Genomic DNA, 23,848 nt, shown 5'->3' on the forward strand with positions numbered 1-23,848 from the left:
AATAGAAAAATAGAGAAAATCTAAGAAAGCAAGAGCGGGCTTTGAGATTTGAGATCCGTAAAGTTGCTAAACTTCTCACCAAATTGATAAAGAAAAAAGAAAGATGACACAAATTATCAATTTCAGTGATGAGATTTTATAGATATTAAAAGGACAATAAATACTGTTGAGTGTGTGAAAAAAGAAAAATACTGTTAACAGATTTGCAATAAACAATTTAGATATTTCCGTAAACTTTTAAAGCTTACTTAAGAAGAAATACCAATAAATATTTGGTGAATTAGTAAATGCTAGTAATTATTATGGGCAGGGCACTGAGTCCAGGCTTTAGAGATAAATAAACCATTTTCGTCCCAAAGCAGCTCTTAGTTTACTGGAGGGGAACAACAACAAATAAAGCTTAATACTGATCCGGTGGAGAGGAGTGGGGGGCCGGGACGGGTGGGGAACTGGTTCAGAAAGAGCTTCTCTGGGTACGAGTCACTTCGCCGACACATGAAGGATTGGTAGCAAACGTTTATCAGAACAAGAGCAGCAAGCCACACGTGACCTCGTGCACCGGGTCCGGACACAGCCCTCTGTCGCCGGCCCTCCGCGGATGGCAAGCTCCCCTCGTCTTAGGTACGTCCTTGTCCTTTCCCGATTTGCTAAGAGAGCCGCTAAGAGACCAACTCCAGCCAAACCTGGTAGTCCTGCGCTTGCGCAATTGAGTAAAGAGCGCGCAAGACGGGGAGAAGTGGCTGCCGGAAGTGTGACCTCTCGTTCTCCGCTGGGTATTCTCATCCGGGTCACGCCGATCTTCCGGGTGTCTCTGACAGGGCTTACTACGCCGCTTTCTCGGCGACTTTTTAGTCTTCCGCTTTTTTGCCGCCGCCCCCAACCTTCCACACCCGTTCAGTCTCTGCCTCTTCTTGTGTTGCTCCTCCCCTGGCAGCCGCGCCCGGGGTTTAGATCGAAAGCCGGAACGGGAGCGTGGCCTAGCCATTCCGCGGGTCACCACTACCTCCTTTGGCTCTGGAGAAAGCTACGACCGAGCACGCCTGGGTGTCGCCGTCGGGCCTCGGAGCTCCTGGGCTGGCAGTGCTGGTAGGCCCTTCCCCAAGGACACCTGCAAAGTTTAGGGGGTTTAGGAGAGGGACGCAGCAGTGCAGGCCCAAGTCGGGGGCGGGGCGCGGGAAACTTTCTGAAACTAGTGTTTTGTTTTATGTGGGCGGTTCCGGCAATTTCTCTTAGATATCCCAGACTTCGGGCAGCCCTGAGGCTGCTGTGCTTTTTGAAGAATCTTAGGATCGCTTACTTTCTTCACTCGTTTTGTCTTCCTCGCATCCTGCTCCCCCGTCCCCCGCCTCCCTTCTGCTTCCTCAGTCCAGGACCAAAAGAGGAAGATTGTCTTGGGACTCCTGCATGGTGTTTCAAAGGTTGGCGAAGAACTAAGGTAAATATCTGGATTAATTCAAAACTTGAAGAGGTTTTTATCTTTAAGACCTTTAATTAAATGGCGTGAAGTTGCCTCCATTTTTCACTTTATGGGAAAAAGCACAGGTTAAGACTGTCTGATAGTTCTATTCCCTTTTCCTTTTCAGCCTTTGTAGGTAGGATCTTCATCTCTCTAGGTAGGAACACGAGAAGTTTACGTGTCTCACTTCTGGGTTGTCTAAATTCCTTGTCTTGTTTTTATCTTTTTCAGCTCTTTGTTTAAAATAGTTGTTTACCAATAGGGTGAACAGAGAAGAAACAAAGAGAAGCTGTAATACTCAAGCTAACTTGGCAACTTGTTAACGATGTGCAGTGTATGATTTGTAAAGAAAGAGATCATAACTGATCGCTAAATCTGTGTTTTTATATTGTAGATGACATACTACTTTTGTAAATACTATCATATTGTATGGTACAGTACCACGAGACCTTCTTTTTTTTTTTTTTTTTTTTGGAGACAAGAGTCTCACTTTGTTGCCCAGGCTAGAGTGAGTGCTGTGGCGTCAGCCCTAGCTCACAGCAACCTCAAACTCCTGGGCTCAAGCAATCCTGCTGCCTCAGCCTCCCAAGTAGCTGGGACTACAGGCATGCGCCACCATGCCTGGATAATTTTTTCTATATATATTAGTTGGCCAATTAATTTCTTTCTTTTTATAGGAGAGACGGGTCTCCCTCTTGCTCAGGCTGGTTTTCAAACTCCTGACCTCGAGCAATCCGCCCGCCTGGGTCTCCCAGAGTGCTAGGATTACAGGCGTGAGGCACCCACCGTGCCTGGCCGCCACGAGATTAACAGCCCCAAGGCTCTTAATTTGTACTGATTAAGAGCCAGTAATAGTAACATTACTTTGTTGGTGTGAATAGCCACAATTGTGTCTGGAAATGTCCTGTAACAGATAGATTCCATGTGAAACAGGCATTTGGAACTATGTTACTAAATTCTTTTTTTTTTTAACACTTGGATGGAATTTTTAAGAAAAAGGAACATTCTGTTAAAAAACTGAAGGTGTTTTTGACAATGGGTGAGCAAGGTTTAGGAATTGGACTTTTTGTATTGTGGAGACAAGAAGTGAGTTTAGGAGATCAAAGGTATTGGACAAAGTGGACAAATAACTTGGTTTAGCCAAGTACAGTTCTGGTTTTTGTACTAGGTAAATTCTGCTTTCCAGGGAATCCTTATGAAGGAGTTGTATAACCTTGAGTGTTCTCTAGCTGGAGGTGAGGTCAAGTTGAGGACAGAAATTCCAGTTTCCAAATTACAGGCCCAAATACTATATCACTAGGAATTACTTTGTAAAGTACCCTGTTACTACCTTGTATCATGTATGGTTATTTATAAATAAACCTGTATAATTTCTCTTTGGGTCCCATTTAGTCAGGAAGGTTCTTCCTTAAGGTACCAACCAATACAACGGTTTTAAACACTTCAAAATTTACTTAGATTATGCTATTTTATAGTTGAGTACAGGTCGAGAAACTGGTAACTTTTAAGGTAAGGAAAATATGCTGCCAATTTCTGGATTTTATTAATGTGTCATAAAATTTGTCACCTGCTACCACAGTTAATTTGGAGTAGCTTTGTGTAGCTCATTTCTATTTGGGGAAGAAGTCTTTCATTCAGAATATAAAGAAAACAAAGATTTCAGATTTAGTGGAGGTTCCCTTAATTCTGGTATAGTAGTAGTTTTACTGGATTTTATTCTGTTTAACTCTATATTCTGTTTAAAAAATGATTCCTTATTTTGGTTATGATTATTATTTTGATGTCATTTTTATTTTTATCAAAATCAATGTTGAAAATGTATTAGAAAAGGAACTGAAATTCATGGGCTTTTCATTTACTTTATCATCTCTAGATGGTCGGTCATTCAGGATATCTATGTTGGTGAGCATTGAATGAATGCTATTCATTGATTAAATTCTGTAGGAATGATTCTCCCCACTCAAAGACTGGCCTGGTTAAAGCCTGATTAGAGGGCCAAGATTCTCTGTAAAGAGAGCCTGACAGATATTTTGTTTTGAAGGGACTCCAAAGGCTTTGATGCTTATCTGGGACTTTGAAATAGGCTAAACTAGATATTTGCCCTAGAGTAAACGTTTGGCTGTGGAATCATTCTAAACTTTTAAGCCTGGGTTAATTTGGTTATTAACTTCGTAGAGTAGTTCTGGGCCACAAGACATCTTTTGACTTAGTTTGAATTTGACCTTGTAATGGTATAGAAACAAGGTGAGACCTGGGCTTTTATGTTATTTTGGGTCTTTACATCTGAATATATGTATAGGACTGTATTTGGTTCCAGAGGAAAAACAGAGCATATGATTTATGGGTGTAAATAAAAAGTTTCTCGGCCGGACGCGGTGGCTCATGCCTGTAATCCTAGCACTCTGGGAGGCCCAGGCGGGCTTATTGCTCGAGGTCAGGAGTTTGAAAACCAGCCTGAGCAAGAGGTGGACCCTGTCTCTACTATAAAAAGAAAGAAATTAATTGGCCAACTAATATGTATAGAAAAAATCAGCCAGGCATGGTGGCGCATACTTGTAGTCCCAGCTACTTGGGAGGCTGAGGCAGGAGGATTGCTTGAGCCCAGGAGTTTGAGGTTGCTGTGTGCTAGGCTGACGCCAGGGCACTCACTCTAGCCTGGGGCAACAAAGCGAGACGCTGTCTCAAAAAAAATTAATTAATTAATTAAAAAAAAGTGTCTCTAGACTTTTAACTATGAACTGATTTAAAACAAAACATTTTTCTGGGTTTTCTGAATATAAATTCCTTCTATTGATTAGATTTATAGTATCTATTCCAACAAAATGAAATGTCGAGCAGAATTTGTTATAATGAATTGTAGTCAATGTCATTTTCTCATAAATCATGTGGAGTAGGAATTATGTTTTATGGAAAGTTAGGTAAGGGAAGCAGAGTAAAAACGGCCAAGAAAGTGTGAACCTGGGCAAAGGTAGAACGAGGTGTTCATTGCTAGTCTTGAATAATCTGGTAATCCAAGATTTGAATGTAATTTTAATAAAGGATTCCCTGGAATGATGCTTAATTCAAGATATTTGTCCATTTCCTCTGGACAAGTCAGGGATTATAGATGAGTGGATATGATAGGATTGATTTTGAGTGTTTTTTTCTGTGGTTTAGTAATTTGTGTTTTTTTTTTTAATTTCTTTCTTTTTCTCCCCCCCCCAACATTCACCCTATGTGAAAACTAATTTGTTTTTAACTAGCTGATTTTCTGTATTTCTATAATGATTTCTGCATTTCTATGATGATTTCTGCTGTTAGCAGAACTTCGCTCTGTGGTCAAATATATCAGGTAATCGACCAGTTAATTTTTTTCTTGGCTATCTTCTTGAAGCCCTCTATCCTCCTATTCTAATTTGAGTTGTTAACTTCCCTTCACTATCATCTTGGGAGATTAACTTTGTTTCTGCCCTATATTGGATCCCTTTTACCTTCCCTCCTTCCGTTTCCTGTCCCTCTCCTCCTCCCTCTCTGTTGCTCAGGCTAGAGTGCAGTGGCATTATCTTAGCTTCCTGCAGCCTCCAACTCCTGTGCTCAAGCCATCCTCTTGCCTTAGCCTCCTCGTAGCTGGGACTACAGATGTGTGCCAACAGGCCAGGCTAATTTTTCTATTTTTTTTATAGAGATGGGGTCTTGCCGTGTTGCTCAGGTTGGTCTCCAGCTCCTAGCCTCAAGCAGTCCACCCATCTCTGTCTCCCAAAGTGCTGGGATGATAGGCATGAGCCACCATGCCTGGCTAGATCTCCTTTTTTCTAGATCTCTAGTTTTCTTTGTAAATATCATACATATCTATTTTTAGTCTACCTTGCATTGATAGTATAGCTAGGTATAGAATTATAACTCGAGAGCATTTTCCTCAGAGCTTTGAAGGCATTTGTCCATGTTGTGTGCTATTGAGAGGTCCAATGCTATTTTGATTTCTAGCATTTTTTTTCATTCTTTATTTGTTTATTTTTGAAACAGAGTCTCACTCTGTTGCCCAGGCTAGAGTACCGCGGCATCGGCCTAGCTCACAGCAACCCCAAACTCCTGGGCTTGAGCAATCTTCCTCCCTCCGCTTCCTGAATAGCTAGGACTACAGGCATGTAAAACTATGCCTGGCTAATTTTTTTTGTGTGTGGGTGTGTGTGGGTGTGTGTGTGTGTGTGTATGTGTGTGTATATATATATATATGCTAATTTCTTTCTATGTTTTTAGTAGAGATGGGGTCTCCCTCTTGCTCAGGCTGGTTTTCAAACTCTTGACCTCAAGCAATCTGCCCGCCTTGGCCTCCCAGAGTGCTAGGATTACAGGTGTGAGCCACCGTGCCCAGCCTGTTCATTCTAATAATTTTCCTCAGCGTTAGCTTTTAACTTTCTGCTGAATAGTACTGCTTTCAATTTTATAATTTCCAAGAGCCCTTTCTTTTAAATAGCATGTTCATGCTTTATATGTGTAATATCTTTTCATTAATCGGAGATTTTTTTTGTGTGTGTGTATAATTGTTCATTTGTTCCTGGCATTGTTTCTGTTTATTTCTAGATTTTTTTTTCCTTCTAGTGATCCATGGTTGTCTATTTAATTTAATTTAACTAATTAATTTTCAATTTAACTAATTCATAACTAATTCATAATTTAACTAATTCATTCAGAGACATGGTCTTGCTCTGTTGCCTAGGGTGGAGAACAGTGGCACAGTCATGGCTTACTACAGCCTGGAACTCTTGGGTGATTCCCCCACCTCAGCCTCCCAAATAGCGAGGACTACTGTGCGCACCACTGTGGGTCAGCTAATTTTTTGCAGAAATGAGGTCTTGCTATGTTGCCCAGGCTGCTCTCTTTTTTTCGTTTTGTTTTCATTTTAGCTTTTTAAGTAGAGAAGAGGTCTTGCTCTTGCTCAGGCTGATCTCGAACTCCTGAGCTCAAGTGATCCTCTTGCCTTGGCCTCCCAGAGCGCTAGGATTACAGGCGTGAGCCATCACGCCCAGCCAAGCCCAGGCTGGTCTTGAACTCCTGGCCTCCCAAAGTATGGGATTACAGGTGTAATCCAACCTAGTTGGATATCTATTTTAAGTCAGAGGTACTAGAAATCTAATTGGAAGCTCTAAGTGTGTGGATGAGGCCTGTCAACTACTAGGCTTCCTTGTGGGCTAATCAGGTAGCTAGCTTGACTTTTCCTTTGTGGGCTCTCAACTGTTAAACTATGTTATAGATTCTCTTGTTACTATAATATATAGTTACTCTTTATTTTTTTTTTAGTTATGGTTCTCTTGTTACCATATTATATAGTTTAATCTCTCTCTCTCTCTCTCTCTTTTTTTTTTTTTTACATGAAAGAGGTTTCTAATTGCTCACTTTAAGAAAGTGAGCTGGGAATCCTATTTTTACTTTGTGGACTTAATACTTGTTTTCAGTTTTTTACATTACCTTACCCTTTACAAGACTATAGCCTCTCTGTATCAGTCATTGCAAAGAATAAATATCTCCTTCCTGGGTCAATGAAAGGTTCTGATTGCTTTTGTATATTTTTTCTCTCTTCCTATGGAACAAAGCCCGATTTTATTAGAAATTGTTTATATAAATTATGTAGACTTTGAGGAGATTCTCAGAATTTTATAAATTGTTAGGCAATACACATTCCTTGTCTTGTTTAATTAGATCAGAAAGATCCAAATTCTAGCAATCAAGTTGTCATGTAGTGGCTTATATCTTTGTATAAATTAGATTGAGAATAAATGTAAGAATCTATAGGATTTCATTAAATCTCTCTCGAATGGTTTCTTTTTTATTATCAGAGTATGTGGTGATAACTTGATTTTCTAAAAGATTTCTTTTTATGATATTAGGGTAAATTCATCAGAAAATTAGGAATGTACATATATTTGGCTATTTGAATAATGTGGTTAGTTTAGATTTAGAATTCACTATTAGTAAGTTTCTTTTTCGTTACCTACAGTGGAACTTAAGAGAGCTATTTAAACTTTAAAAAATAACTTTGCAAATGAAATTTGTAACTTGGTAACTAATTGTTTTAAATTGTATACAAGAGTTATCAAAGAGTTCAGTATCTTTAAGCTATAATAATTTAGTATTTTCTTTTAAAATTATCCTAGGTAGAAGAATACATGCTCACTTTCAGTGAACAAGAGCATGTTCCCAAACTCAATTTTGGGTCGGCCACCCTTCGCTCCAAACCATCAACAACATAATAACTTCTTCACCCTGTCACCAGCTCTTTATTCACACCAGCAGCTTATAGATGCGCAGTTCAACTTTCAGAATGCAGAGTAAGTATGGTGATATTTTGACCCATATCATTGGTAAATTTAGTTTTCTTTTTGACATAAACCCTTATATGAAGCATTTGAAAGTAGAGAAAATGTCATCACTTCTTGTTTTCTTTTCATCAGTGAAGTATTAAGTTTTTCAGAGATTAGTTTTTAAGGAAAATGGTATTTAATAGATATTTTTTCTTTTTTTTATTGTGATATTTTTATTTTTTGTTTTTTTATTTTAGCGTATTATGGGGGTACAAGTGTTAAGGTTACATATATTGCCCATGCCCCCTTTCCCCCTTGAGTAAGAGCTTCAAGCGTGTCCATCCCCCACATGTTGCACATCTTACTAGTTTCGTTGTATATACCCATCCCTTCCTTCCCCCTCCCACCCTCCCGACACCCAATAAATGTTACTCCTATATGTCCACTTAGGTGTTGATCCGTTAATACCAATTTGCTGGTGAGTACATGTGGTGCTTGTTTTTCCATTCTTGAGATACTTCACTTTGTAGGATGCGTTCCACCTCTTTCCAGGAATATACAAGAGGTGCTATATCACCATTGTTTCTTAAAGCTGAGTAGTACTCCATGCTATACATATACCACATTTTATTAATCCACTCATGAATTGATGGGCACTTGGGTTGTTTCCACAGCTTTGCAATTGTGAATTGTGCTGCTATAAACATTTGAGTGCAGGTGTCTTTTTCATAAAGTGACCTTTGATCTTTTGGGTAGATGCCCAGTAATGGAATTCCTGGATCAAATGGTAGATCTACTTGTATCACTTTGAGGTATCTCCATATTGTTTTCCACAGAGGTTGAACTAGTTTGCAGTCCCACCAGCAGTGTGGAAGTATTCCTCTCTCTCCATATCCACGCCAGCATTTGTTGTTTGGGGACTTTTTTTTTTTTTTTGAGGCAGAGTCTCACTCTGTTGCCCAGGCTAGAGTGAGTGCCATGGCATCAGCCTAGCTCACAGCAACCTCACACTCCTGGGCTTAAGCGATCCTGCTGCCTCAGCCTTCCAAGGAGCTGGGACTACAGGCATGCACCACCATGCCCAGCTAATTTTTTCTATATGTATTAGTTGGCCAATTAATTTCTTTCTATTTATAGTGGAGACGGGGTCTGGCTCTTGCTCAGGCTGGTTGAGACTTTTTGATAAAGGCCATTCTCACTGGAGTTAAGTGATACCTCATTGTGGTTTTGATTTGCATTTCCCTGATGATTAGAGATGTTGAGCATTTTTTCATATGTTTGTTGGCCATTATTCTGTCTTCTTTTGAGAAGTTTCTGTTCGTGTCCTTTGCCCATTTTTTGATAGGGTTGTTTGATTTTTTCTGGCTGATTTTCCTGAGTTCTAAATAGATTCTAGTTATCAGCGCTTTATCAGATGTGTAGCTTGTGAAAATTTTCTCCCATTCTGTGGGTTGTCTGTTTGCTCTCTTGACAGTTTCTTTGGCTGTGCAGAAGCTTTTTAATTTGATCAGGTCCCATTTGTTTATTTTTGTTGCTGTTGTGATTGCCTTTGGCGTCTTCTTCATAAATTCTTTGCCTAGGCCAATGTCTAGAAAAGTATTTCCACCATTTTCCTCTAGAATTCTAATAGTCTCACACCTAAAGTTCAAGTCTGTTACCCATTGTGAGTTGATTTTTTGTGAGAGGTGAAAGGTGTGGGTCTTGCTTCAGTTTTCTACATATGGCTATCCAGTTTTTCCAGCACCATTTATAGAAAAGGGATTCTTTTCCCCAGTGTATGTTTTTGTCTGCTTTGTCGAAGATTAGTTGGCTATATGAGGATGGTTTTATATCTGGGTTCTCTGTTCTGTTCCACTGGTCAATGTCCCTGTTCTTGTGCCAGTACCATGCTGTTTTAATGAGTATAAATTCATACCTCCAATTTTGTTTTTATTGCCTAGGATTGATTTTGCTATATAGGGTCTTCTCTGGTTCCATACAACACGTAAAGTTATTTTTTCTATATCTGTGAAAAATGCTGATGGTATTTTGATAGGGATTTAATAGATATTAATAGTAGTATATTACCACTGTTCTTTCTTTCTTTTTGATAGTTTGTCTAGAGCTGTGTCATTACAGCAGCTGACATATGGAAATGTCAGTCCAATACAGACCTCAGCTTCTCCGTTATTTCGAGGAAGGAAGTAAGTACTTCTTAATTATTTTAGAAGAAAATTTGCATTTCTGAGACCTATGCGATCAGTCGTGGAATTTAAAAATTTTTATATGTTTTAAAAATTATAGAGGCTCTTTGGTTGATTTATTCCTGCCATTATTGTATGTTTTAGATGGAATGAAGCTATATTTTTTCAGAAAACTTTTTAATTGAGATGTTTAACTATTGAGATGTTAACAATTGAGATGGCCTTCTGTATTCATTTGCTAGGGTTGCCATAACAAAGTACCACAGACTGGGTAGCTTAAACAACAGAAATTTATTTTTTCACAATTCTGGAGTCTAGAATTCCAAGATCAAGGTGTCAGCAGGGTTTTTGTCTTCTGAGGCCTTTCTCATTGGTTTGTAGGTGGCTGCCCTCTCTCTGTGTCCTCATGTGGTTGTTCCTGTGTGTTTTCTTTTTTTTTTTTTTGAGACAGAGTCTTACTCTGTTTCCCGGGCTAGAATGTCGTGGCATCGGCCTAGCTCACAGTAATCTCCAACTCCTGGGCTCAAGCAATCCTTCTGCCTCAACCTCCTGAGTAGCTGGGACTACAGGCATGTGCCACCGTGCCCGGTTAATTTTTTCAAACGATCCACCTGCCTCGGCCTCCCAAATGTGCTAGGATTATAGGCGTGAACCACTGCGCCTGGCCTTATTTTGAAAATTTTCAAACCTCCGTAGAAACTTAAAGAATAATACAGTGAACATCTGTTTGCCTTTTGCCTAGATTCGTCCATTAAAGTTTAGCTACATTTGATTCTCTCTGCCTCTTTCTCTTCTTACCCTTACACTCTTTTTACCTGAATCAAACAGAAGAAAGTCATTGACATCATTTTACTTTACCCCAAAGCATGTGAGTTTATTCCTCATAAAAACAAGGGTATTCTCCTAAATAATCAAAATACATTGATTGTGCCAAAGAAATTTGATGTTAATGTAATATTATACTCTGAAATGCAGTTCATTTTCAAATTTCCTCAGTTGCCCAGTGTCTTTATAGCTTTTTAAAAAGTATGTGTCGGCACAACTGTATCAACTCCCTTTAGAGGCAAAAAGAAAAAAAAAAATTAAAAGTAAAAAAAAGGCCGGGCACGGTGGCTCACGCCTATAATCCTAGCACTCTGGGGGGCCGAGGCTGGTGGATTGCTCGAGGTCAGGAGTTCGAAACTAGCCTGAGCAAGAGCGAGACCCCGTCTCTCCTATAAATAGAAAGAAATTAATTGGCCAACTAATATATATAGAAAAAATTAGCCGGGCATGGTGGTGCATGCCTGTAGTCTCAGCTACTTGGGAGGCTGAGGCAGCAGGATTGCTTGAGCCCAGGAGTTTGAGGTTGCTGTGAGCTAGGCTGATGCCACGGCAATCACTCTAGCCTGGGCAACAAAGTGAGACTCTATCTCAAAAAAAAAAAAAAAAAAAAAAAAGTATGTGACTCAGGCTGGTGTGGTGGCTCAGGCCTGTTATCCCAGCACTTTGGGAGGCTGAAATGGGAGGGTTATGTGAGGCCTGGAGTTGAAGACCAGCTTGGGCAACATATTGAGACCACTCCCATCTCTACAAAAAAAATAAAATAGCCAGTCATGTTGGCGTGTGCCTGTAGTTCCAGCTACTTGGGAGGCTGAGACAGGAGGATCACTTGAGCCCAAGAGGTGGAGGCTGCTGTGAGCTATGATCATGCCACTGCGCTCCAACCTAGGTGACAGAGCAAGACCCTGTCTCAGAAAAAAGCAAAAACCAAAATAAACCAACCAAAAAAAAGTAAATGTCCCTTAATTTGGTCTTTTCTGCTGATGAGCGAGAACTTAGGTATATTCAGAGAGCCCTTTTTATATGTAGCACTCGGCTCACTTAATCTTATCTTCCTTATGTTATAGTTTGGATCTTTTATTCTTAGTAATTCTATAAGTAGAAATTTTCCTACAATGTTTTCACTGCTGACATGAAACATTGGGGTAATTCAAATGCAGGAAACTAACCCCAATATATATGTGTGGTTTTTTTCTATATACATTGTTACAACTGATTTTTTTCTAAGGTGTTGAGAGGTGCTGTGCTGAAAATGATTATTTTTAAGATCCATATAGAGTTAATAATGAGGGCTTACTGAAAGAGTCATAATATTTTCATTGTCTGTTAATGATATTTATGTATTCTTAATTGTTTTTTGTTTGTTATCAGAAAGTTGTATCTTTAATCACTAAGGTATATTGCTTGTTTTCAGGAGATTAAGTGATGAAAAAAACCTTCCTCTTGATGGTAAACGACAGCGTTTCCATTCACCCCACCAAGAGCCAACTCTAATTAACCAGATAGTGCCTTTATCAGGTGAACGAAGATACTCAATGCCACCATTGTTTCAGACACACTATGTACCAGATGTAGTCAGATGTGCTCCACCTTTTCGGGAAATAGTATTTTTAGAACCTAGAGAACTCACACTTCCTGACGCCAAAGATAAGGTAATAATTAGATTTTAGTTTTGCCTTCTGGGAATTTAATATAAATAATGTATTAAAAGAATCAGAAATAACCAGGCACTGTGGTTTACTTTTGTGATCCTGGCACTTTGGGAGGTTGAGGTGGCAGTATTGCTTGAGGCCAGGAGTTCTATACCAGCCTGGGCAACATAGTGAGACCTCATTTCTACAAAAAAATTAAAAATTAGCCAGGTGTGGTGCTTGCCTATAGTGTCAGCTATTCAGGAAGCTGAGGCAGGAGGATCACTTGAGCCCAGGAATTCCAGGTTGCTGTTACCTATGATCATGCCACTGTCCAGGCTGCACTCCAGCCTGGGTGATAAAGCGAGACCCTGTGTCTAAAAAAAAAAAATCAGAGATACTTAATGTCCTGGACTAAGGAGAACATGCCTTTTTTGCACTGTTTAAAGTACTATTCAACCCAATTTTCTGTGAAAATATTACTTTGATTTTTGTTAGCTGTTATTTTGTAGAAGTATAGCTATCAGGAAATCAGATTTTGTGATTCATAAAAATTTAGGATTTGAGCCCAAAGCATTTGATTTTTTTAAAGAACTGTCTTGTTACTTGTTTTTATTACAAAAAAAAAGTTTTCATTTGGTTATGAATTACAATGTTAAGTACTTTCTTGAGGAATATTTGTGTTTATCATGAGGTTTTTTTTTTTTTTTTTTTTGAGACAGAGTCTCACTTTGTTGCCCAGGCTAGAGTGAGTGCCGTGGCGTCAGCCTAGCTCACAGCAACCTCAAACTCCTGGGCTCAAGTGATCCTTCTGCCTCAGCCTCCCGGGTAGCTGGGACTACAGGCATGCGCCACCATGCCCGGCTAATTTTTTATATATATATCAGTTGGCCAATTAATTTCTTTGTATTTATAGTAGAGACGGGGTCTCACTCTTGCTCAGGCTGGTTTTGAACTCCTGACCTTGAGCAATCCGCCCGCCTCGGCCTCCCAAGAGCTAGGATTACAGGCGTGAGCCACAGCGCCCGGCCTATCATGAGGTTTTTGAATGTCAAAAATAGAGAATCCGGCCGGGCGCGGTGGCTCACGCCTGTAATCCTAGCACTCTGGGAGGCCGAGGCGGGCAGATTGCTCAAGGTCAGGAGTTCAAAACCAGCCTGAGCGAGACCCCGTCTCTACCATAAAAATAGAAAGAAATTAATTGGCCAACTAATATATATAATATAAAAATCAGCCGGGCATGGTGGCTCGTGCCTGTAGTCCCAGCTACTCGGGAGGCTGAGGCAGCAGGATCGCTTGAGCCCAGGAGTTTGAGGTTGCTGTGAGCTAGGCTGACGCCACGGCACTCACTCTAGCCTAGGCAAGAAAGCGAGACTCTGTCTCAAAAAAAAAAAAAAAAAAAAAAAAAAAATAGAGAATCCAGTAGTCACTGAAAAAGTAATATATTCAAAATGATATGAACAAGAAAGATTTATCAAAAATATCATTTGTAAAAAACTTTTAAGTGCATGAAATCAAACTGTTTAATAATTTTGGAAAATGATATTGTTAGTATTGGGAAACAAGTTATTTAATATCTAATATTCAAAACTTATCTCTCCCTTCCCCCATATTTAATGAAACATAAACAATAAAAAAACCTTCTAGGAAATTGAGGGGATTTATAATGTAAATATCTGTTTTCTCTTAGATTTTCTATGGTTTACACTTGCTGTTTTTTTATATTCAAAGCTGCTCCACTCTTGAGAAATATATTTGTAGGCTAAGGAGAAGGAGCCTGAAGAGAGTAGAATGACTTTGTTTCACTCATCTTTGGGTTCCTAGCAAGCAGTATAGGTCTGGAACATAGTAAGTGTACAGAAAATATTAGGCCAGAAAATCAATACCTGCTTCATTCCTTAGTTGAGTTGATAGATTCTTTTGTTCTTTGAGTTATAACTGTGCCATAAAATTCATCCTTTTAAAGTGTACAATTCAGTGGTTTTTAGTATATTCATTCACAAAGTTGTGTAACCATCACCACTAATTCCAAAATATTTACAAAACCCCAAAGGAAACCTTGAACCCAATAGCAGTAGCTTCCCCAGGTCTCCCTTCCTGCCTCTGGCAACAGCTAATCTATTTTTTGTCTCTATGGATTTTCCTATTATGGAGATTTCATATAAGTGGAATCATACAATATGTGGCCTTTTGTATTTTGCCTCTTTCACTTGCCATGTTTTCAAGGTTTATCCATGTTGTAGCATGTATAAGTATGTCATCCTTTTTTTATAGCTGAATGATATTCCATTGTATGGATATACCATATTTTGTTAATGCATTCCTCAGTTGATGGACTTCTGGATTGTTTCCACTTCTTGGCTATTTTGAATAATGCTGCTGCAAATATCTGTATACAAATTTTTGAATGGTCATATGTTTTCATTTCTCTTGGATATATAACTAGGAATGAAATTGCTGGGTAATATGGTAATTCTATGTTTGTTTATTTTTAAAAAAATTTCAGTATGTTTAGTGAGTACAAGTGCAGTTTTGTTACATGGACATATTGTATAGTGGTCAGGTCCAGGGCTTTTAGTGTACTCATCACCTGAATAGTGTACATTGTACCCAGTAGGTAATTTTTTATCCCTCATCCCTCTTTCAGCCTCTCCTTTTGGAGTCTCCAATGTCTATTATTCCATTGTGTATGACCATGAGTATCCATAGTTTAGCTACTACTTATAAGTGAGAACATGCAGGAACTAAATGTTTAACTTTTTAACTGCCGAAGCGTTTTCTAAGGTGCTGCACCATTTTACATTCCCATCAACTGTGTGCTGGTGCTGTGGTTTTTCCACATCCTTGTTAACGCTTGTGACACTTGCTATTGTCTTTTCTTTTTCATTATAGCCATTCTAATGGATATGAAATGGTATCTCATCAGTATTTTGATTTCTGTTTCCCTAATGACTAATGATGTTGAACATCTTTTCATTTGCTTTCTGAACATTTGTGTATCTTCTTTGGAGAAATTTTTATTCAGATCCTTTGTCCGTTTTTTAATTGGATTATTTGTCTTTTTATTGTTGATTTGTAAGAGTTCTTTATATGTTCTTAATACTATCAGATCCTTATCAGATATGTGATTTGTAAATATAGTCTCCTATCCTGTGCCTTGTCTTTTTACTTTCTTGTTGATGTCCTTTGAAGCACAAGAACTTTTAATTTTTTTTTTTTTTTTGAGACAGAGTCTAACTCTGTCATGCTGTAGTGCTATGGCGTCGGCCTAGCTCACAGCAACCTCAAACTCCTGGGCTCAGGCCATCCTCTTGCCTCAGCCTCCTGAGTAGCTGGGACTACAGGCATGCACCACCACACCTGGCTAATTTTTACTATTTTTAGTAGAGGTGGAGTCTCACTCTTGCTCAGGCTGCTCTCCAACTCCTGAGCTTAAGCGATCCTCCTGCCTCGGCCTCCCAGAATGCTAGGATTACATGTGTGAGCCACTGTGCCTGGCTGCACTTTCCATTTTGATGAATTCCAATTTATCTGTTTTTCTTTGGTTGCTTGGGCTTTTGGTGGCATATGTAAGAAGCCATTGTTCAAGGTCACAAAGATTAATGCCTATGTTTTGTTCTAAGAGTTTTATAGTTTTTAGTTTTTACATTTGGCACTCTGTTCCATTTTGAGTTAGTTTTTGTATATGATGTAAAGTAGGGGTGTCCAACCTCATTCTTTTGCAGTTGGTCCAGTTGTCCCAGCACAATTTATTGATAAGACTGTTCCCCCCACCCCCCACTGCCACCGACTCTGTGATTCTTTTTTTTTTTTTTTTTGTTACCGTGGAATAGGAAAAAACAATCAGGCAAAACCAGTGGGAGAGAGGAAAAAAAGCAAAGTAAAATGAGAAAAGACCAACTTGGGATTTTCTTTTTGCCATTTTTCCTCCCTTCCTTTTTTCCATTTTTTTTCTCTTTTCTTTGTTTTCTTATTTTAAAGAAACTCTCGTAATGCTATAATGTGAAATCTGTGGTATAAATCAAATCAGGACAATTCTTTGGATGAATATATAAAGAACCATTTACTATCTGTAAGTTTTTTTTTTCTGTGCAGAAGTATTTTTATTTTCTGCAGAAGTATTTTTAGATCTGTGCCTTTTTAATACATGAATGCTGATAGGCCTGTTTTTTATGGTGTTTATTATGATACTGAAAGTTCTTTGTATTTTTGCATGTATTTATATATTTATAATAGTTAGCTATTAGAACTAACTAAATAACTACTAGTTCTGCATTGGACCAGGCGAATGTTCAATATTAATTTAATAACATAATTAACATTAATCAGTATAAATTATCTGGTATAGTTCTATATTAGTAACTTTTTTTGATTAGACATATAGAAAAAGATTTTCCTAAATCTTATTTTTTTGAGAATTAGGGATTTAACTCAGAGGGATAGAGTTTGTAGTGGAACTGGTTTCTTTGGGTGTTACTCTGTGCCTATCTAGTTATAGGAGAAAGAAGGCAAGCAATTAATTCTGTGTTCTTTTTTTAAGAGGACACTTTTTAAGAAAGCTAACATTTATTGATGTCTCTTCTAGGCATTCTACATATGCTGTGTTGTTTAGTCTTTTCGGCAACACCATGTCATGGATGTTATTCTAATTTGATTGAGGCTCAGAAAGCTAAATAACTTGCTAGTAAATGGCAAAACTGATATTTGACTTGTCTTTAAAAATAAAAAGAGGAGAAACTTAAGATGCTTAAAATCAAGGGTAGGGAGATGACATTGTTAGAACTGACTATAGTACCAATTAATCTGTGACAATAATAACTAATATTTATTGAGTGTCTACCAGCAATGTGTTCAACAGTTTGTATGGTTTACCTCTGTTTATCTCTGTAGAGTATAAAGTGAATGGAGGCTTCATTATGAGATAAAAGTGGGGCAGTGGTTTGGAGCTTTGAAATGCACAGTAGAGTGCTGGTGAAGGTTTTTGAGTAGAGAAATAGCACAATCAGATTTGTAGTTTTAGATAGTTCTTACAGTATAGTGGAGTTTGGTTTGTAATGAGGTGGACCTGGAAGATGGATGATCACCCTGAAGGCTGTTAAATTCTTTCAGATGAGAGGTGCTGAAGCTTTCAGTTATGGCAGAGGGTTGTGAAAAAGATGTGAGATAATGCATCGGGAAAATTGATAGAATGTTTGGAATAATTGAATATAGGGAAGAGAGGAAGAAAAATACATGAATGACTCCAGTGATCTGATTCTGGGCTACAAACAGAGATAAGAAACCTAGATTTGGGATATATAAGCTGATTAAGGAAATAGTCAAGACGTATTTGGAACTATGAGAACATCTGCTGTAAAACATTTGTGCTCTTGAGAAACCTCGTGTTTGCAAATTGCACACTAAGCATATAGGGCTTATGGGAAATAGGGCTTGAGCAGACTACTCAAACCTGAACAGTTTTGTAACTAGAACACTGTCAAGAATAATAATTGATATCCTGGGAAATAACTTGAATAGACCAAGCAGGCAGCTTAGCATGGCTGGATGCTGCTGCAGGGGATATTAAAAATGTACAAAATAGATTTGAGAAGCTGGCTTGTGGGCACTGAGACAAGGCAGTTAAAAATGGAGCTCTGAGTCAGTGAGGCTGCTGTTAGGGTAGAGACAAAAGGAAATACACCAGTATATAGCTGCTTGAGACTAGGGGTATGCTTTCTTGAGCAAGAATCCTGGATGCGGATGCTTATCTTAGATTTATAAAGACTGCATACTGAGTGCTTTTTTCTTTTTCATGAAGTTTATATTTATAATTCTATAATTTCAGCTCGCATACAAATCAGTTATATTGATAACATTCCCTCATTTACCAGTCATGTATAAGCTAATTGGTATTGTAGGAAAATGTCTTGTAACTGAACTGACAAGTCTGTTTGGAGTTCAGAAGTAAGGTCAGGGCCAGAGGTAATGGATCCTGAAGACATTTGCAATAAAAGTGACAGTTGAAACTCCTGGAGTAGATTAGATCTTTTATTTATTTAGCATTCAGCAAATATTTGTGAGTGTTAGGCATGGAAGGTACATTGTTGTGCTAAACATATATGGTCTCTTTATCATTTATGTACAATTACAGTGAGAGAGAAAATAGTCATGCAAATAATGGTTTTATTTATATAAGTGCTATGAAGGAAAATTACAGAGTGCCAAGAGAATGGGGTCTCAGGGAAAGCCTCCTAAAGGAGATAGTATTTGAGCTGAGTTCTGAAGGCTGAAGAGAATACTTTAGAGAGAGGCAATGGCATGTTTTAAGGTACTAATGCAGAAAGAGCATGAAGTGTACAATAAAAGAACTGAAAGACAGTCAAGAAGGCTAGGTGGTGAGTTAGAGGGAGTAGTGGTTTGAAGGTGTGGTTGGAGGGGGGTCAGATCATGGAAGGACTTGTACACCATTTTGGTCTTCAGCCTAAGAACAGCAGTAACCTATTTAGGGATTTTTTTTTTAAGCAGGGAAGAGGTGAGTTAAAAAGATTATTTTGACTGCACTGTGGAGAGCAGATTGACGTTGAGCAAGCATAGATGTAGGAAAATTATTGTTGTATTCCTGGTGAAAGTTCATCTGATATTAAATCAGTGAGGTGAATCTGCCAGCTCCAGGGAAAGATTTTGTTAGTAGAGTTTTCTTAAGTACTTTGAGGATTCATACTTTGTGTTTTGTAAACCTAAAGATTGAATTTTGAAAATGAGTACCCTCTGAGTTTTAAATTTTTTCTCAGTTTTAAAATCTTTGTTTTTCAAATTGCTGTATTAACAAACAGAACTCTTTAAATTGGAAATCTGAGTTACATTTCTGAATTTTTAAATTTTACTCTAGCTTATGGGTGAGTATATGGTTTCCTGCACAAAAAAGAGGCTGTAGAGGAATCAGTTATCCAAGTCCCTGAATTCCATCTACAGTATTACAACTGTTATTTGGAAGTTCTGGTTAGTTGAAGATATTATATGAGTTGATTTGGTTGGTTTTGAATTTTGATGAGGTTAGGCAGAGACTTTTCTTGATACTGATTATAAAATAAAAATATGGGCCGGGCATGGTGGCTCATGCCTATAACCCTCTAGCACTCTGGAAGGCTGAGGTAGGTGGGTTGTTTGAGATCAGGAGTTCGAGACCAGCCAGCAAGAGTGAGACCCCATTTCTACTAAAAAAAAATAGAAAGAAATTAGCTGGACAACTAAAAATATATAGAAAAAAATTAGTTTGGTATGGTGGTGCATGCCTGTAGTCCCAGCTACTCGGGAGGCTGAATCAGTAGAATTACTTGAGCCCAGGAGTTTGAGGTTGCTGGGAGCTAGACTGATGCCATGGCACTCTAGTCCGGGCAACAAAGTGAGACTGTCTCAAAACAAACAAACAAAAAAGATTGTAAAAATAGAATAAAGATGATTACAAAGGAATATTCAAAATTTCTTCTATAATGTTTAATTTTGGAAAGTGGCAAATTGTATGGAGCCTCTTGGTATCCTTGGAAAAACAGTTTGGGGGCAATTATCTTACAGATCTCTAAGGGGCTCTCTCTTTGTAAGATATGTGTCAGTCAAAAAATTTAAAAGTCACTAAGATGTAAATTTACACAGAACATCTAAACCAGAACTCAGCATAAAAGATCTCAAGTAAAAGTATGTTTCCTTTTGTTGTTGTTGCTGTTGTTTTTTGTTTTGTTCCCATCCTCCTTTAGTATGCCTACTAAAAGTTGTTCCTTGCCAAGTTCAGGTAATAGCATGTGCTTAAAGCAGTCAAATTTCAGGGGGAACAAAATCCATAACCCAAACTTCCTTCTTAACCTGCCAGTTTATAAATTAAAAACCTTCACATTGTGTCCACACACAACAACATAATAATTTAACATACTAACAAGGAGTGGATTGTTTTAGGCATGACATTTTTCTCATTCTATTTTATTTTAGAATTGGTTCATTAGAAGGGAGAGGGAATTTAGCTTCAAGAATGAATTTAAACTTTTATTACGTATTTAGCTTTATTTTACTCAGAAGAGATCTTTCAATAGTTACATGTGTAACAAAGATTAAGGCAACCAGAGGGTGTGAGGAATTGGTAGTTTTTATTGAAATGTTTTGTGGGCTAATGACCTGCTTTCTGGACCATATTTAATTTTATTTCTCTTTTTTGAAAGCTTGTTGCTAATTTGTGTTTGTTATTTGTAGATAGTGCTTACATTTGGGCAAAAGAGTTACCATTTTTTGTGTATTATAGTATATGATCAGTTCGTGGTGTTCCCAGCTAAAAGGTTTTCTCATTTTTTTTTTTATGTGAGGACCTAGCTAACAGGGACAGATGGTGAAACTGCTGAGAATACCATGTGAAATGTCATGTGAATGCTTTATATATTGATATATTTAAAAACTTTTCTGAATCTAAACCCATACTTTATTTGTCCTTATGGCTTGTGTTGACCTCAGATAGTGATAATTTTGTTGGTGATCTAATTTGAGCTTGACTGTCAAGGAGGACAAGTTAAACAAATTTTTTGAAGAAAAATGAACATTTAAATTTATTGTTTTTAATTTAAAAATTAACAGCTTTATTGAAGTTTAACTGACATACAATAAATGCACATATTTTAGTGTACAAATTGTTAAATTTGACATGTGTGTACACCCATGAAACCATAACCACAATGAAGGTAGTGAACATATCTATCACCCCAAAAATGTCCTCATGCTACTTGGTAATCCCACTCTCCTGCCCCATCCTCTCCCATTCTTTGGTCAAATACTGATCTATTTCTGGCACTATAGATTATTTGTATCTTTTAGAATTTTATATAAGTAGAATCATGTAGTATGTACTCTTTTGGTATGGATTATTTTACTCAAGGTAGTTATTTTGAGATTCATCTATATTGCAATGTGTAGCAATAGTTCTTTCCTTTTTATTGATGAGTAGTGTCCAATTGTATGGATTCATTCACCTGTTGATGGACATTTGACTTTTAGATTTTTGGCTATGACAAAGCTACTATGAATATGTATGTGTAAGTCTTTGTAGGGGCATGTGCTTTTTCATTTTGCTGGGGCTTATACTTACAAGTGGAATTTCTGGGTCATATGGTAGATATATGTTTAATTTTTTAAGAAACTGGCAGAACATTTAAATTTGGAAGAAATAAATATTTTAAACTATATATAGGCTTTTTTTGTATAGTTTTGAACAGCTATCAGTTTTATTTATAGTGAGAAATAGATTCCTTCTACAGTTAATTTTAAAATGATAGATCTTTGCAGGCAGCCTAAGGTAGTATTGCAGTGATTTAAACAACTTTAAAATAATCTGTTTTATGAATATTTTATGAATATTTTTAAAACTAAACACAATTAAATTCTTGAAGTGTCATTTTGCATAAGTCTGTTTGGTTATTACATATGTGATCTAAATCATATATGATTTTAGTCAAAGATATTTCATTTTCTTTATTCCTCCTGCACCCTTATTTTAGAATTACAAGAACATTGAGATATCTCTTGAAATATTTCTGTAAATTAAGCAACAGTAATCTTGTTTCAGGATATATGTGTTTCAGGATATATATTTCTTTTGAATTTTTGTCTCATCTGGACTCTTCTTTGTCTACGTCTGTTCCAGGGTAAAGTAACCTGATTTGATAATATGAATCCCTAAGTAAATGGCCAGATAGTGAAGAGAATCTTTCATATAAAAACTTATTAGATCTCCATTATAGTATTTCTTGGGAAAGAAAAAATGTTTCCATGCATGTGAAAAAGGGAGAGGAACAAGAATATGGAATTTCATATTTTTAACATAACTATAAAAATTATTTTCACATTTGGATGTTTCTACAGTAAACATGGTCATTCAGATGAAAGAACTTTACAAACATAAAGTCTGGGCATTGCTGTAAAGGAATTTATTTCTTGCATTATTCAATGAAAATTGAGTATCTGCTATGACTTCTAGGTTTATATTCATCTGCCTAACTGATTCTCTAGATCAGGGATTGATAAAAGGTCCATATAATAAATATTTTAGGTATGTGTGCTACATAGGACCTCTTTTTTTCTTTTATTTTTAACAGTGCTTAAAATGTGTAAAAAGTATTAGCTTGCTGCCCCTACAAAACAGGTCAGAGGTCATACTTGGCCTATAGGCCATAGTTTGCCAATTCCTGCTCTAGACGAATAAAACTTAATCCTTCAAGCATCATTTAAAATTTTATATTAGCTACTTTTAAATTTATTACAAATGCAGATACCTTTGTTTTTAGTTTTTTATTATGGAAAATACCAAACCATATACCAAAGTAGAGAGAATAAAGTATCATAAATCCTCATATCACTCCGTTTTAACAATTACCAACATATGATGAGTCTTTTTTTTTTTTTAATTTCTTTTTTTATTTTTTGTAGAGACAGCGTCTTGCTATTGCCCAGGCTGTTCTTGAACTCCTATCCTCTCAGTCTCAAACTCCTGGCCTCAAGCAGTCCTCCCACCTTGGCCAATCTTATTTCATTTATACCTGCCTCCCTCATTAGTGTTGAATCAAATTCTATCATTATATTTATAAATATTTAGTGTTCTGTTCTTTTGATCTTTTTCTTTGGCCAGTAATCAGCTGTCTTGATTATTGTAGCTTTATAGTAAGTTTAGAAGTCAGGGAGGGTAAGTTCTTCAACTCTTTTCTTATTTTTTTCTTGGCTGTTCTTGGTCTTTTGCCTTTCAAAATAAAATTCAAAATTATTTTATCATTTTTTTGGAAGAAGTCTGGGCTTTTCTTTTTCTTTTCCTGAACTTCTGGGCTCAAGTGATCCTCCCACTTCAGTCTCCTGAGTAGCTGAGTCTCCTGAGTACCTGGGAAAAACAGGCACACACCACTGTGCTTGGCTATTTCTGGGCTTTGATTCTGATTGCATTGAATCTGCAGATCAGTTTTGGGAGAACTAACATCTTTAACAATAGTCTTCTGAACTGTGAACATAGTATATCCATTTATTTAGGTCTTTAATTTCTTTCATCAATATTTTATAGTTTTCAGTGTGTCTTACATATCTCTTGATGAATATGTTTATAAATATTTCATGCTTTTTCCTGCTGTTGTGAATTTTTTTTTTTTTTTTTTGAGACAGAGTCTCACTTTGTTGCCCTGTGCTGTGGCGTCAGCCTAGCTCACAGCAGCCTCAAGCTCCTGGGCTCAAGCAATCCTGCTGCCTCAGCCTCCCGAGTAGCTGGGAATACAGGCATGCACCATCATGCCCGGCTAATTTTTTCTATATTTATTAGTTGTCCAATTAATTTCTTTCTATTTATAGTAGAGACAGGGTCTTGCTCTTGCTCAGGCTGGTTTCGAACTCCTGACCTTGAGCAATCCGCCCGCCTCGGCCTCCCAGAGTGCTAGGATTACAGGCATGAGCCACTGGGCCTGGCTATTTTAATCTTTTTTAAAGAAAATT

The 23,848-nt window shown here is 37.5% G+C and overlaps 1 protein-coding gene across 4 annotated transcripts in view; it reads left to right on the forward strand.

Annotated features, from left to right (window-relative positions):
- The first annotated feature begins 777 nt into the window (after nucleotides 1–777).
- The window catches only part of TENT2 (terminal nucleotidyltransferase 2), a 64,892-nt gene continuing 41,821 nt past the window's right edge, over nucleotides 778–23,848 (forward strand). For all 4 annotated transcript variants that reach the window (XR_001154662.3, XM_012766778.3, XM_012766782.3 and 1 more), the window contains exons 1-5: nucleotides 778–1,086; nucleotides 1,366–1,435; nucleotides 7,588–7,761; nucleotides 9,828–9,917; nucleotides 12,154–12,391. Coding sequence is in view for 3 of the 4 variants with exons in the window: in XM_012766778.3 (XP_012622232.1) it covers nucleotides 7,625–7,761; nucleotides 9,828–9,917; nucleotides 12,154–12,391 (465 nt within the window). In the remaining variant the exon portion in view is untranslated. The remainder of the gene's footprint in view (nucleotides 1,087–1,365; nucleotides 1,436–7,587; nucleotides 7,762–9,827; nucleotides 9,918–12,153; nucleotides 12,392–23,848) is intronic.

Source organism: Microcebus murinus, chromosome 11, assembly GCF_040939455.1.
Source record: "Microcebus murinus isolate Inina chromosome 11, M.murinus_Inina_mat1.0, whole genome shotgun sequence".
NCBI classification, from domain to species: Eukaryota; Metazoa; Chordata; class Mammalia; order Primates; family Cheirogaleidae; genus Microcebus; species Microcebus murinus.